This window comes from Rhinolophus sinicus, chromosome 8 (genome assembly GCF_057876585.1).
Source record: "Rhinolophus sinicus isolate RSI-liver-muscle chromosome 8, RSI-T2T, whole genome shotgun sequence".
In the NCBI taxonomy this organism is placed as follows: domain Eukaryota; kingdom Metazoa; phylum Chordata; class Mammalia; order Chiroptera; family Rhinolophidae; genus Rhinolophus; species Rhinolophus sinicus.
Window position 1 is genome coordinate 38,407,580 of NC_142508.1, and position 15,147 is coordinate 38,422,726.

General features: G+C 45.8%; 1 protein-coding gene and 1 pseudogene across 3 annotated transcripts in view; one reads left to right on the forward strand and one right to left on the reverse strand.

Moving 5' to 3' along the window:
• BCAT2 (branched chain amino acid transaminase 2) overlaps positions 1-11,662 on the forward strand; it is a 16,535-nt gene extending 4,873 nt beyond the window's left edge. Inside the window, exons 4-11 of one of the 3 annotated variants that reach the window (XM_074316136.2) lie at positions 4,255-4,365; positions 4,460-4,579; positions 4,741-4,904; positions 6,761-6,903; positions 7,056-7,141; positions 7,341-7,481; positions 7,558-7,632; positions 8,301-8,918. In XM_074316136.2, coding sequence (XP_074172237.1) covers positions 4,255-4,365; positions 4,460-4,579; positions 4,741-4,904; positions 6,761-6,903; positions 7,056-7,141; positions 7,341-7,481; positions 7,558-7,632; positions 8,301-8,381 — 921 coding nt within the window. In that variant the 3' untranslated portion in view covers positions 8,382-8,918. Of the gene's footprint in view, positions 1-4,254; positions 4,366-4,459; positions 4,580-4,740; positions 4,905-6,760; positions 6,904-7,055; positions 7,142-7,340; positions 7,482-7,557; positions 7,633-8,300; positions 8,919-10,917 lie in introns of those variants that run through there. The other 2 variants (XM_074316137.2, XM_088800050.1) reach the window with 2 other exon arrangements.
• Positions 1,349-1,847, reverse strand: LOC109452586 (large ribosomal subunit protein uL15 pseudogene; annotated as a pseudogene).
• Positions 11,663-15,147: the final 3,485 nt, after the last annotated feature.

Sequence of the window (15,147 nt, forward strand, 5' to 3'; positions counted from 1 at the left end):
TTGAGGGGCTGGGACCTTGTCAAGGGTGGTGGGAGCCACTGAGGCTCTGAGCAGGTGCGAAGCAGGGCCAGCTCTGGTACAGTGAGACCCCTCTCAGGACATGAAAGATGAGCTGAAGGCAGGGAGACTGGAGGCCAGGATGCCAGGCTGGAGCAAAGGTCCAGACAGGAGAGAACAGTAGATGTGGAGGCCTGAGCTGGGGTGGGACAGGAGGGGGCAGGGCAAAGAGATTCGGGGACAGGAGAGATTGGCAGGCTGGGTGAGAGAAATGAAGGGAGGGCCCAGGAGGTTTGCCCAGGTGACCAGATAGACCATGAGATTGTCCCCATATGGGGACTCAGAAGGCGGATTGGTTTTGCAGGGCTTGGTGAAGGGCCTGTTAAGGAGAGATACCCAGGCGGTATTTTGTTTACGACTTAAAGCTATGGCTGAAAGCAAAGTCTTCCTGAATAGCTGGTTTGTAGTTTGAATAGTTTTTGTCCCTTAGGATATGGTTCTGTGACATTAGGCATGTTTTTCTTTTTTTTTTCTTTTCAGAATTTTAAGGGCTTTTTTCCCCCACCTATCCTAGACATTTGACTAGGACCAATCAGTTCTGTGCAGGAGAAATACACCTTCGGTAGCAGCTAGAGACTAAGGATAGACAGTCAGGATTATGTCCCCAGGAAGGTGGTTTTTGGAAACCACCATTATTTACCTCTCTGTCCTCCAGCTGGGGACCTGGTACTTTTCCTTCAGTGCAGATGAAGGGGTGTAGAGGCCCTGGCATACAAAACGTATGTTTTTGCCATCCTTCTCATTTAGGGCGCATTTGGAACTGAGGCCAGCTGAGGGAATGGGAAGATCACGTTACCATATCATCCACACTCTGGAGCATGTGTGGAATAACAAGCGGACCACATGTGTTGTTATTTTTTTATTATTGTGGTAATAATACACATACATAATAATGCACCTAACATAAAACTGTGGCCAGTTGAAAAATAGCTGCATGTAAGTGGGCCCATGCAAGTTCAAACCCGCATTGTTCAAGAGTCAACTGTATACCGTTTTAACCATTTTAAAGTCTGCAATTCAGTGACATTTAGTACACTCACAGTGTTATGCACCCATCACATCTATCTAATTCCAGAACTTTTTCATCACCCTGAACAGAAACCCCATACCCATTGAGGAGTCACTCCCCATTCCCTTTGCCCCAGCTCCTGACAACCATTAATCTGCCTTCTGTCCTTATCTCTCAGAATTTTTAAATTTTTAATTAAAAAAATTATCAGTTATAGTTGGCATACAATAAGTGTATTATAATAGTTTCAGGTGTACAACATAGTTATTTTTATTTGGAGTGTTCTTTTTTTTTTTTTTTTAAGAAAAACATTGCAGCTTTAATGAACTTCCCGTGTGACTTCAAGCTACCAGGACACAGGCCCCGCCAACACCCTTAATCTTCTCGTCAGCTCTTCTGCTGAAGAACTTGGCCTTCACGATGACAGGCTGCTTGGGAGCTTTCCCTTCCCCAGATTTTGTAGTAGTCCGATCGCACCACATCAATGATAGGAGCAGCTCCAGTCTTATTTTTGGCGGCATTTACCTGCTCACTGACCAAGGTCCACAATTGATCAAGGTTGACAGTTGGGCAGAAGCTCTGGTTCCTCTTTAAGTGGTAATGCCTCATACTAACTTTCCCAAAGTAACCTGGGTGATATTTGTCAAAGTTGATCCTGTGGTGATGCAAGCCACCAGCATTACCGCGGCCTCCTGTGTGCTTCCGGTGTTTGCCGTTGCAGCCGTGGCCGTGGCTCACGTGGCCCCTGAGTTTCCGGGTCTTCCTCAGTCTGGATGGCATGTCTACAGCCGAGACGAAAGAATGGGGTGTTTTTTAAATTAACACCTTTTATAAAAATAGGTCATATATTCACAGTTCAAAATTCTAACTGAAAGGGAATATACCTCCCCAGTTCCCCAGCCTCCTAGCTGCCCACCCCCAGAGACAGCCCCCATTACCAGTTCCCACGCCCTTCCAGAGAATTCTGCTTTTTGGATATCAACACTGATGTGTGTAACTGTTTCACCCCATTCTTTACACACAAGAGGTAGCAGACTGTACACTCACTGTCTGGCATCTTGCTTTCTTCTTTTGATGCTTGCTAGAGGTTGAGCAGCCCCTGAGGAGCTTTTTGCTTTTTGCTGTGTGCGTGGTAATCCATCTTACCAATGTTTCATGTAGGCAGTCCCCTATTGTTGGACACCTAGGTTGTTTTCAGTCTTGTGCTATGTAAACAGTGTTGCAATAAGCAATCTAGTAAATTCACCTCACTTCCTTTAAGTGCAAGTGTGTCTCTCCAGTTTCTAGAACTGTTGGGTCAAAGGATATGTGTCATTGTGATAAATATTGCCCCATCCACCTCTGTGGACGTTGTATCAATTTCTATACCCACCAGCAGAATCCATTTCCCCCATACCCTGGACAACCCTTGTCATACTCGTAGATCTCTAGTCTCCTAAGTGGTTTTGAAGTTATCTCAAAGTAATTTTAATTTGCACATTCCCCCTAATTATGAAATTGGCCATATTTTTACAAGCAACTTTCACAAGCATAAGAGCCATTATTATTTCCTGTCTGTGAGCTATTTTCTAGGCTGATTTTTCTATCGGAGTGGGTTTTAAATAAATTTAAAAATTTATTTGTAGGAGTATTTAGCATATTAGATAAATTATTTGTGATATGAGTTGAAACTCTCACCATTTTATTTTTATGCAGTCAAATGTATCAGTTTTTTTTCTTATTTGGTCTGAGATTTGTCATAATAGAGTACCATCCCCAGTTCAAGACATAAAATGATTATCTTGTGTTTTCTCCTATAGATTTTATGGTTTAATTTGTTTCATTTCAATCTTTAATGTACCTGGAATTTTTCCTGGTGTGAGGTGTGAGATAGGTATCCAGTTTAATTTTTTTCCGAGGTGAATATTTGATTGTTTCAACACCATTTAATTGAATTAACCGTGTTTTTCCCCCATTGCTTTATAATCCACTTTTTAGTTTCTTCCATTGTTCAGTCTGTTTACTCATATGTCCATGTCACTCATTTTATAATATTGTAGATTTATAATGTGTTTTAATATCTGGTAAGTCTTCCCACTCCCACTTCTTGTTCCTATTCTCTTATTTTCCCCAAAATATCCTGGCTATTTTTGCTTGTTATATATTCTTCATTCATGCATTTAGTTATCTATTCATTCATCAAAAACCTACTATGTGCTAAGCCCTGTCCTGGGCACAGAGGACTGGGGGGTTCCCTGCTCTATGTCATTTAGTTTGTATGGAAGCAGATGTTAAAGAAGCAAACATGGAACCATGGGGCAAGAATCAGGGTGTCCTGACCTGTCTGGGAATGAGGCTACACCAGGAAGGATGTGACATTTAAGCTGAGGCCTAAGAGGTGAGTTGAAAGACACATGAGGAGGAGAGTTTCCTAGCAGAGGATCCAACAAGTACAAAATCTGGGAGCAGGAGGTGGCCGTGGTGGCAGCAAGGGGGTCCCAGTGGGCAGTGTGAGTACAGGAGGTTGAGGTGAAAACAGATCTTGTGGGACCTGGAAGGTCGGGGATGAGGGTAGGAGTGGGGAGGTGGGAGGAACATCAGCCTGCGGGGGATCAGAATTTTTTTGTATTGAAAAAAAAGTTTTTATTGTGGGGAAACTTCAAACTTAAAAGTAGAGTGATTAGGGCCCGCGCCCCCTGCCCCCATCACCTTGCTTCACCAGTTAACTTGGTTGGTCACCATCTCATTGCATCTGGACTTCCCCCTTTCTGCAGGATTTTGAAGCAAATCCTGGACGTTATATATTATTTCATCCATAGCTATTTCAGTGTTTCTGTAAAAATACACGGACTCTACAAACGTAACTTCCAGGCCATCATCCAGTCCCAAGAAATAGTACCAGTAACATGGCTTAAACGTTGCGTTCTCTCTGCACCTCTGTCCCTGGGTCTCTCTGTTCTCTTTTCTCTGGTCTCTGTCCTTTGCTTTCTCAAGTGTCTCCCTCCTTGTCTCTCTGGGTCTCTGTATCTGTTTCTTTCTTCTCTCTTTCTCTTCCTCTGTGCTCAGCGGGTTCGTCTCTGCCCAGCTCTCTGTCTCTGCTTCTTTCTGCGTCTCTATGCTTGTGTATCCGTCTGTCTTGGTGTCTCTCACTGTCTCTTCCTGACTGTCTGAGGTGGTCCCTGAGCCACCCGCTCATCTGTTACCCGCAGCTCTTTGAGGGTATGAAGGCGTTCAAAGGCAGCGACCACAGGGTGCGCCTCTTCCGACCCTGGCTCAACATGGACCGGATGCTGCGCTCGGCCCTGCGCCTCTGCCTGCCGGTGAGGGGTCCTTGATGTCTGGGCTGAGGAGGGCGTGGGGTGCAGCGAGGGGGAGGGCCATGAGGGAACCCTGACTTGTCGGTATCCTGTGCAGAGTTTCGACAAGGTCGAGTTGCTCGAGTGCATCCGCCGGCTGGTGGAAGTGGACAAAGACTGGGTTCCTGACAGCGTCGGTGCCAGCCTCTATGTGCGGCCTGCGTTCCTTGGGAATGAGGTGGGCACGATCCTCAGGGCTGGAGGTGGGGCGGGGCTAGGAAACCAGACTGGGGTGGGGGGGTCCCAAAAGGAAGGGCTGGGGACCCGGACTCCTGGGTCAGGGGAGGGGCTGGGGGTCTGGACTCCTGGGTCCCTGAAATGCCCTCCTGCCCATCTCAGCCTTCGCTAGGTGTCGCCCGTTCCACACAAGCCCTTCTGTTCGTCATTCTCTGCCCTGTGGACTCATACTTCCCTGGAGATGCCATGAGCCCTGTCTCCCTCCTGGCTGACCCAACATTCATCCGGGCCTGGGTGGGTGGGGTCGGCGACTGCAAGCTGGGTGGGTAAGTAGTCCTGCCTCCACCCTGCACGTCTGGTACACTGGATGTTGGAGACACAGGGCCAGTGCCCATGCTTTGGGCTATGTCTTTGGATGTCCATTATCCTCCCCATCCTGTTTCACATGGCTGGGGACAACTCTGCCTGCAAATTGGCACTGTGGTGGCCCAGGACGGTGTGTGCGCGCAGGCCTCGCTAAGCACTATGCACAAACCAGCTCAGAGACAGGAAAGTGTTGGGTGGATGTCAGTGGGGAAACCGGGATTGGTACCCAGGAATCCTCTAGAAATTAATTTTTTTTGTTTTTTCCCCTTCTTCTGCCTCCCCACCCCACTCCGATTCAAGCTGTTGCTTCTCAGTCTAGTTGTGTAGGACACAGCTCCCTGGCCCCTGCTGGTGTTATGAGCCTTGCACTCCCCCGGCTGAAGCAGTTGGTCGCGGGTCAGCTGCTCACAGCAGCTCAGGGCAGCTCTTGCTGGCTGCTGGCCACTCACAATGGCTGCTGGCCACTCATACTGATCACTAGCCACTCCTGCGCAGCCCACAGTAGCCTTCGGCAGCTTACGCCAACCTCTGGCTGCTCATGGCAGCCGAGCTCCAGGGAGAGCCGTTGTTCACAATCTTAGCTGTAGAGGGCACAGCTCACTGGCCCATTTGGGAATTGAACCGGCCACTTCGGCATTAGGAGCACGGCACTCCAACCACCTGAGCCACTGGGCCAGCCCCTAGAAATTAATTTTATACTTAGTTCATTGCTCTCATCTCCAGATAGCCTCCTCTGAACACCCAGGCTCGCCGCCCCTTCCTTCCCCACCTAGCTCCCACATAGTCCCTTGGGACTCCAGCACACATCACCGTGTGTGTGAACTGTCTGTGTAAGTCTGTCTCACCAGGGTCCTTGGTTCAGGACAGCAGGGAAGGTCTCCTGGTTGGCGATCAAGGCAGGGAGGGGGTAAGGGCATATTGGGGTAGCAAGTGTTGCGGTTGGGAGTTCTTTCAGGTCCTTTCAGAGACATCCCATGAGCTCTCCTGAGGGCTAGGCCCTGTGGTAAGTGAAGCTGGGGACACAGATGAGTCAGACCCTGGCCATGCCTTCCAGGGGCTCCCACCAGCTTGGGAGCCCCAATGTCCAGGGCAGCATGTGGTCTCATGGAGGTGACTGGGGCATTTTCAAAGTCTTCACTAAAGAGGTGGTGACACATCAACTGAGTCTGATGGGTAGGAAGGAGACAGTTTCCTAGGTACAAAAGATGGTAAATAATCCTGGGGACCACATGTGTGGGGGCAGGGAGGAGGGGCAGAGGCACAGAAGTTGTCAGGGAGGGAAAATAAGTCTCGTACAGAGCAGGCCAGGCCCTGAACACCAGTCTGAGGGGCCGTGATCCTGTCCCAGAGGTGATGGGGAGCTATGGGAGGCTTGTGAGCAGGTGAGGGGAGAGGTCAGCTTTGGGTGAGAGACAGTATTATAACAAGGTGACATGGGAAATCATCGAGGTAGCCCAATTTATTCGAGCCCAGGGAAGGCCTGGAGGTTCAGAAATGCCTCCAAGAGTAGGTAACATCACTGGTGGTTTTGAAAGACAGTTGGGGAATTGGATGAGGAAGGTGATCCCAGCAAAGGAAACAGTGATACACTTGTGATCTGGAGAGTGGGAAGACGGGGCCAAGGGAAGACGGACCACTTAGGTCCTTGACCCCAAGCTACTGGCCAGGGATTCTGTCCTGGGGGCACTGGGGAGCCATGGGAGGACTGTGAATTGGGGAGGAGTGGGGTCAGCCTTGGTATGGAAAGATTCATGTAGGGCTATGTTGGAGAATGATGGGGTTCACTTCCCTGGTTGTCCGTATTGTTCTCTACCAGGAATTATGGGCCTACAGTGTTTGTGCAGCAGGAGGCGAAAAAGAAGGGCTGTGAACAGGTCCTCTGGCTGTATGGGCCTGACCACCAGCTTACCGAAGTGGGCACCATGAACATCTTCATCTACTGGACCTACGAGGATGGGGGTGAGCCCACCCATGACCCACCCCAAGCCCTGGTGGAAGTGGGTGGTGCCATAATTCCTAGTAGATTGCAGGTTTCAGGGATGGGGGTGGGGTGGCCCCTAAGAGGATGGTAGGGTATGAGGTAACACCCCCATCCCTTACACCTGACTCAGTGCTGGAACTGGTGACTCCACCGCTGGACGGTGTCATCCTGCCTGGAGTAGTCAGACAGAGTCTGCTGGACTTGGCTCAGACCTGGGTGAGGGTGTGGGATCTTCCAGTGGCGGGAGTGATGGGGTACTGCTGTGTTGGGGGGGCCAGTGCAGCAGGGGGATGTGGCGGCGGCTGGGGCGCACTGGCCTGTCTCTAGGTGTGACTCCCCCTTTGGGTCGCTGTCTTTTCACGGTCCTCAGGGTGGGAGAGGCCCGCTGGGCTCATATCTGTTTCTTGCCCTGCAGGGTGAGTTCCGGGTAGTAGAGCGTAAGATCACCATGAAGGAGGTTGTGCGAGCACTGGAGGAGGGACGGGTTCGGGAAGTCTTTGGCTCAGGCACCGCTTGCCAGGTCTGCCCTGTGCACCAAATCCTGTACCAAGGCAAGGTGAGGTGGGGCTGCCACTGGGGATGGGAGAGATGAGGGGACCAGGGCACTGTCTTCATGGCACTTTCTTCCCCAGCATCTCCACATTCCCACCATGAAAAATGGGCCTGAGCTTATCCTCCGCTTCCAGAAGGAGCTAAAGGCAATTCAGGTGAGTTGCACTCGCTGGGAGATGGGCTGGATGCTTGTTCCCCAGAGAAGTTCATGTCCCATGAGCCTGGGACTGACAGCAGATCCCCTCTTCAGTAGTCCCAGGACATGGTAATGGCCCCTCCCTTTGACCTCTGGGTCCTGGGTCTGAGTTGGCTTTCCTCTGTGGCCTACAACACCTCTTGGGGCCCATTGACCATTTCCCACCAGCCTCTGAAGTCCTGGCTTGAGAAACCCCCTTCCCTGAACCTCTGTACCCCTTGAGTGTCCTTCCAGTGGGAGAAGTCCCCTTCCCATGAGCCTCTAGGACTGTAAGCCAGCTTTCTGGCCACAGAAGAGTGCTCTCCATGGATTCCCCTGGAACCCTAGGCTATCCTTTTGGCCCAAGAATTCTCTCCTACAAGCCTCTGGACATTGGGCCCCCTTGGGGCCCAAGACTTTGCACTCATAGGCCTCTGGAAGTATTTCCATTGGTCTGAGTTGAGATCTCTTTCCTGAGAACCTCTGCGCTCCAGCCCTGGCTCTCATCTAGAGCTACCTTTCCTGTGAGCTTCTGTAAACTGTTCATCAGGACCTAGAACTACACTTCTCTGGACTATCTGGGCTTTCTCAGCTGAAAGCAACTTTTTCCAGGAGCCCTCAGGGCCTTACAGGAACTCCTCTTTGCAGAACTGCATCTCCCTTAAGCCTCTGCGCCATCTTTGCAACATTCCTCCTCCCCATGATTGTTGGCAGCCTTCGGAGAAGTAGACAACATTTCCTATGAGGGCCTGCGGTGCAACTCTGCAAGCACTCATTGTGGGATGCCCCAGGGCTTGCTGGGAGTTGCAGTATAGCTTCCCTCTCATGCTCTGCCTCTGTTGTTCCGCAGTACGGAACAGGAGCCCACGAGTGGATGCTCCCGGTGTGACGCTGTGGGCTGTACCTGGCCACCCCTCGGATCCAGCGACCCGTAGCATCTAGTCCCCGCTGGACCCTCCCTTCCCTACCAGTGACTCACCTGAAGTGCAATATTACATAAAAAGCCGGGGTCCGGACGCCTGTGTCTCTGGCGCCCCCACGTGGTTGCTACACTCCCAAAGCCATAAGGGCCGGACCCAGCCTGTCGTGGCCCCTCCCTCTGCCTCTCAGGCCTGGGGGGATTTGAACTCCCCGCTGCTCTGTCTTGTGGGGTCAAAGATATGCCTTGGCCCGGATTCTGCACCTCTCCGTTCTCAGGCCGGATCTCCCAAGTGCTGTCGATTTTTTTTTTCTCGCTGTAATTTTGAAATAAAATGCCAAATAGGACATTCGTTGTCATTGCCAATGATGCAACTCAGGGACTCTAGGATTTTAACCAGGAGTCCCGGTCTTTAGCCTGTTTCATTGTCACTGACCCAGCAATCTGAGCCCCCAATGTCCTGGTGGTTTCTCTGACGTGGAAGATTCTTCCATTTCATCACAAACTGAGCTTAGTATCTTCCCCCACTAACCTGCACCTGCCCTACTTCCCCATCTTGGGGACCGTACATGCAATCACTAGGCCACACTTAGGGTAAAGAAGAGAGTTTTGGGGTACATACATTCACATTTTAGATAACCTTCTTACATTGACTAATTAGTCAACTTTTTTTTTAAGTGCTAATAGCTATATGACCTTGGGGAAGTGAGTTCACCTCTTTGAGCCTCAGTTTTCTCATTTTTAAAATGAGGATAATAGTACCCACCCATTAAGGCTATGCTGAGGATTAAATGAGCTGTTACATGTAAAGTGCTCAGAACGGGCTGGCATGTAGAAAGCGCTATAAAATTGCTCTTATTATAATTGACAACTGAATTTGTCTTGTGATTTTCTAGCTTTATTCAAAAAGTCCAGTTCTGTAGAAAAATGAATATCTGTAATGTTGAATGTGTTTAATAATACAATAATTAGGGGACTTAATGACTTCAGAAATTTTTTTTCCAAAATATTTTGTTCTTTATGCTTAACGACATTCTTCATTTGAAAATAATGAATATATACACTAAGTAGAAAGAACCAAAATATGAATTTCCATTTAATTTATTAATCAGAATTCTGAAAATTTCAGAAAAATATCTTTGGATTCATATACTAAAACCACTTTGCAAATTTGACTCTCTGACTCTGTAAATGAACTAATGTTCTACAATTATGCATTTGGATATGAACATTTTTATTGGTTTCTGAAAAACAATAATTTATGAATTCAAAAAATCAAATTTAGTCTGTGATGCTAAATACCAATTCTAAGTTAATGAGCCAGTCAAAAATATTAATACAATTAATTATGTTCTATGCAGGAACACCCAGTATCACATAGAAATAATGGTGATAATAAAAATATTTATATATGTACATATCTTCCTGTTATACAAAAAAATAATGAACAATAAGATTAAATTGAGAGGGAAAAAACATTTAAAATACGGGATGGTAAATCACTCAACCACAGTGAGCTCTGGCTTTCAGGCACTGCTGTGAGGTGCCTGTGGCGCCATCTGGCAGCCAGTATTGGGATAAAGTCTCAAAGGCAGAGAATGAAAGAGGTGATTTATAATAGGAACAACCCAACACAATTTGAACTTGTGATTAATTAAAAACATTCTTATGGCACTACAAAAATTTGTAAACATCTACAGGGACATCTATGTGGGAAGTCTCCCTTGAAAAACCCTCTGCAAACATCATACTCAATGGTGAAAGACTGAAAGCTTTCCCCCCAGATCAGGAGCAGGGAAATCATGCCTGCCTTTGCCTCTTCCAGCGAATACTGGAAGTCCTATCCAGAGCAATTAGCTACCAAAGAAATAAATGGTACCCAAGTTATAAAGGCAGGAGTAAAACTATATTAGCAGATAACATGATCTTATATAGAGAAAATGGTAAAGAATCCCAACAAAAATCCTATCAGACCAAATAAATCAGCAAAGTTGCAAGATAAAAGATCAACACACAAAACTCAGTTGTATTTCTTTACATTAGCAACGAACAATCTGAAAAGAAAACTTAGAAAACAATTCCCTTTACAATAGCATCAAAAATAATAAAATACTTAGAAATGAACTTGACCAATGAGAGGAAAGACTTGTCGACTGAAACCTACCAAACGTGGCTGAAAGAAATTAAAGATGACAAATAAATGGAAAGACATCCTGTATTCATGGATTGGAAGACTTAATATTATTAAGATGGCAACACTCTCCAAAGCAATCCAGAGATTGAATGCAATCTCTATCAAAGTGTCAAAAAACAAAAACCAATAAAAAACTCCTTATTTTTTTGCAGAAATGGAAAAGATGATCCTAAAAATCATATGGAATTGCAAGGACCCCAAATGCCAAAAAAATATTGGGAAAAAAGAACAAAGTTGGAGGACTCACACTTTTCCATTTCAAACCTTACTACAAAACTACAGTAATCCAAACAGAGTGGTACTGACATAAACCAATGGAATAGATTGAAAGTCCAGAAGTAAACCCATACATCGATGGCCAATCGATTTTGACAAGGAGGCTAGATCCATTCAATGGGAAAAGAAGGGTTTCCTCAACAAAAGGTTCTGGGACAACTGGATTTCCACACTCAAATGAAGTTGGACCCCTACCTCACACTAAAATTTAACTCAAATGATCAAAACCTAATGTAAGAGCTAAAATTATAAAACTCTTAGAAGAAAACATAGGGATAAATCATCATGACCTTTAATTTGGTAATGGTTTCTTAGGACACCAAAAGTGCAAGCAATAGAAGAAAAAAATATATAGGACTTACTCAAAATTTAAAAAATTTTTGTGCACCGTGACACTATCAAGAGAATGAAAGACAACCCACAGAATGGGAAAAATATTTGCAAATCACATATTTGCTAAGGACCACACTCCATTGTCTAACTGAATTTGGGCAAAGTGATACTGTATAGACATAGATGTGAACAAAACTGACTCCATCTCTGTGTCCCAGATTTCATTTTTTGTTTTATGCTGTGGTTAGCCAACCTGACTGTCCTTAGTAAACGTATCAAAGCTTTCTAGTTGATGGTTCTCTGTGTTCCTTAAAATATAGCCATAAACACTTTCATTAGTAATACCTGGAATGGCATGACAACTGAGATAAATATCAAACTAGTGATGGTATCGATTATAAACAATCATCTATCACAAGACCACCAGGAGGTATGGCCCTGGTACTACTGCATTCTTTGTCCCTTTGTCTTGTCAATCATTAGTACTGCTCTGACCCAATCTTCCCCTAAGTAAATTACTCTGTAATCAATTCTGTTATAATCTATGGATTTGCCTGTTTCATTGGTCGGTCTTAAGATACCTTTTCTTTGGCCATTACACCTTTGCCCCACCATCAGACAGACCCCACCCCCACACCCCCACCCTCATTTTCTATATCTATTCTATATCTATATCCATTCATAGGCTTCTTGGAAGGATTAAATGGGACAGTTGTACCTGGCTCACTGTCGGGGACCGAGAAGGGCCTGGGGGCTCTGGAGCATGAGGAGGTGGCACAACTCCAGGCACTGAAAGTGTGTGTGTGTGCGGGGGGGGGGGGGTCGGGAGGATGACTGAGACACACACAGAGCAGAGGAAACCGGCCTTCCTTTAGGGCACCACATCCCAGGTGAGCCAACTACCTGCCCCAGGAACCGTTGGGTCTACTTCAGACCCCAGAAAGGGAATTAAATCACTCTTACCACTTAGGAAATTCCAAGGGTTTTAGGAGCTCTGTGCCAGAAACAGGGACGAAGACCAATTATATTTCTTATTATAAATCACAATATCACAGGGTCGGTTCCAATGAGGGCTTTGATGAACAAAGCTATCAATACACCCAGCTCTAGCGTATATTGATCAGCAGTTCTGCAGTGGTTGTATTAATTAATTCACACCCCCAGCTGTATATGAGAGTTTTGGTTGCTGGCCAACCCTTGGTGTTTCCAGTTTGGTTTTTATTTTTAGTTAGCTTTATATGTGTGTGTTTGGTTTTTCATTTTTGTTTTTCCATTCTGGTGCGGTGCTGATGTTTTAAAAATACAGGGGGTGCCAAAAAAGTATACACATTTTAAGAAAGGAAAAAACTATTAAAATTGTAATACTTAATATATACTGATAATAAAAGATGAATACAAGTCATGTTTGACTTCTTTAATTACAAGAGGTGCTCAAAGTGGTTACCATCAGTGTCCAGACACTTCTGATTACAGCAAACTACTGCTTGAGCAACGTTGACCAAAGTGTCCACTTGTATACATTTTTTGGCACCCCCGATATATATTTAGATTTGGAATAACTTTAGATTTACAGAAAAATTGCAGATAGTGCAGAGAGTTCCTATATCCCTCACCCAGCTTCCCCTAATGTAAACATTTTAACAACCATAGTGTGTTTGTCAAAACAAAGAAAGTAACGGTACAATACTATTAACTAAACTACAGGCTTTATTTGACTTCCATCAATTTTTTTCACTAATGTCCTTTTTCATTCTGAGATCCATCCAGGATGCCACATTGCAGTTAGTTGTCATGTGTCCTTAGTTTCCCCCCATCTGTGAGTTTTTCAATCTTTCCTCATCTTTCACAACCTTGACAGTTTTGAAGAATATTGGTTATTTTGCAGAATGTCAGTAGCCACTAGAAGCTAGAGGAGATAAGGAACAGGTTCTCCCCGGAAGCTTCTGGAGGGAGCATGGCCCTGCCGACACCTTGATTTTGACCTAGTGATTCTGATTTTGGACTTCAGGTCTCCAGAACTATGAGTGAATAAATGTTTGTTATTTTAAGGCATCAGTGTAAGAGTAATTTGGTATGGCAAAATAGGAAACTAATGTACCATACATTTACGATTTATTTAAGTATGCCATGTTTATATTTCATATATTTCAGTAAAATGTTTAAAAATTAATCTAACACCTTTTCTTTTATTGACAAAAATAATGGTCCAAATTCTTGTGATCAGGGAAATGGATTTCAAACCCAGGTGAACTTTTTCGTGCTATTTCAAAATAATACAGCTCTAATTTGTAGCCCTGTCTTGCCTAGTTAAAGCAGCCACCCGCTATGCGTGAAAGGGCAAAACGAATCAGACAGGCAGAATATCAGACATACACTGCTTCATTGATCAAAGGGACTCATTTAACATCTCTAAAGTCAGATGCACCTTTAATCTATGGGGTCTTATAAGTTTTCATTGCCTGCATGTGTGTGGACTTCAAAAGTACCAGCTTCGCAGCGTGCTGAGCAGAGATCAGTAGCTTGGAAGAAAATCCCAGAAACAATACTGAAACACACTTTTAATCCCCCAGGAAGCAGGGTTCTGGGGAGGATGTAGGTAGATGGTGAAGGAGACCTGTATAGCAGCAAATGCAACCCTAACCCTAGTTTTGCACATTTCAGTGAAAAACTAGTAGAGAGAGAGTTGGCACTGAGGGGTGGAGTGGGTTATTGGGTTGATAAAGTTTTCCTTAAAGATGTGACATTGGAACTGGGTCATGATGGAGAGGAGTTCCCCAGGCAGAGGACGGTCAGTGGATCACCAAAAATTTGTGTTCCCCTTCCCTAGTGCCCATAGAGAAACTACATTTCCCAGCCTCCCATTCATGAAGGCCATACTCATATGACTGGTCCTGGCTAATGGAGCATAGGAGGCAAGAGAGCTCTGCTCCACTTCCAGGCCTGATCCCATAAAAATTTCCCATTGTGTCCGTCTCTCTCTTCTCCACCTGCTGATTGCACGTGGATGCCAGTGTATTTGTTATCTATTGCTGTGCAAAAAATTACCCCCAATCCTCACAGCTTAACAAACATTTATTATCTCACATGGTTTCTGAGGGTCTGGAATTCAGAGTAGCTTAATTGGGTGGTTCTGCCACAGGCTTTCTCTTGAGGTTTCAGTCAAGCTGTTAACCAGGACTGTGATCATCTGAAAGCTCAACTGGGGCTGGAGGATTCATTCCAAAGTTCCCTCCCATGGCTGTTGGTTGGAGGCCTTAGTTCCTCCTGGCAGTTGGCCTTTCCATAGGCTGTATTGTCATCCTCATTAGCACAGCAGCTAGCCTCCCCCAGAGCAAGTGATGTGATGAGAGACAGAGAGAGAGAGAGAGGAGACACACAGCCAGAGTCTTTTATTTATTTATTTTTTTGAGATCTCATTGGCTTTATTAAGCAATTCACGAATTGAGCAGCATCCCATCTAGCAACTAGAAGCATCCTCCCTCAACCACAGTCTTTATAACTCTATCTCAAAAGTGATATCCCATCACTTTTGCCATGTGCTATTGGTCACACAGACCTACCCTAGTACACCGTGAGAGAGGACTACACAGCACGTGGCTATCAGGAGGTGGGGATTATTGGGGTTCATCTTGGAGCCTGGATACAGCACCCATGGGGATCTTGGGAGCCACATGTTAAGGCAACACAGCTGCCATCAGCCTGGATTTCTGAACCTCTGCCTCTCTGCTGATGCAACTTTATAAGAAGGAGAAATAAAAATCAGTTGTTTAAAC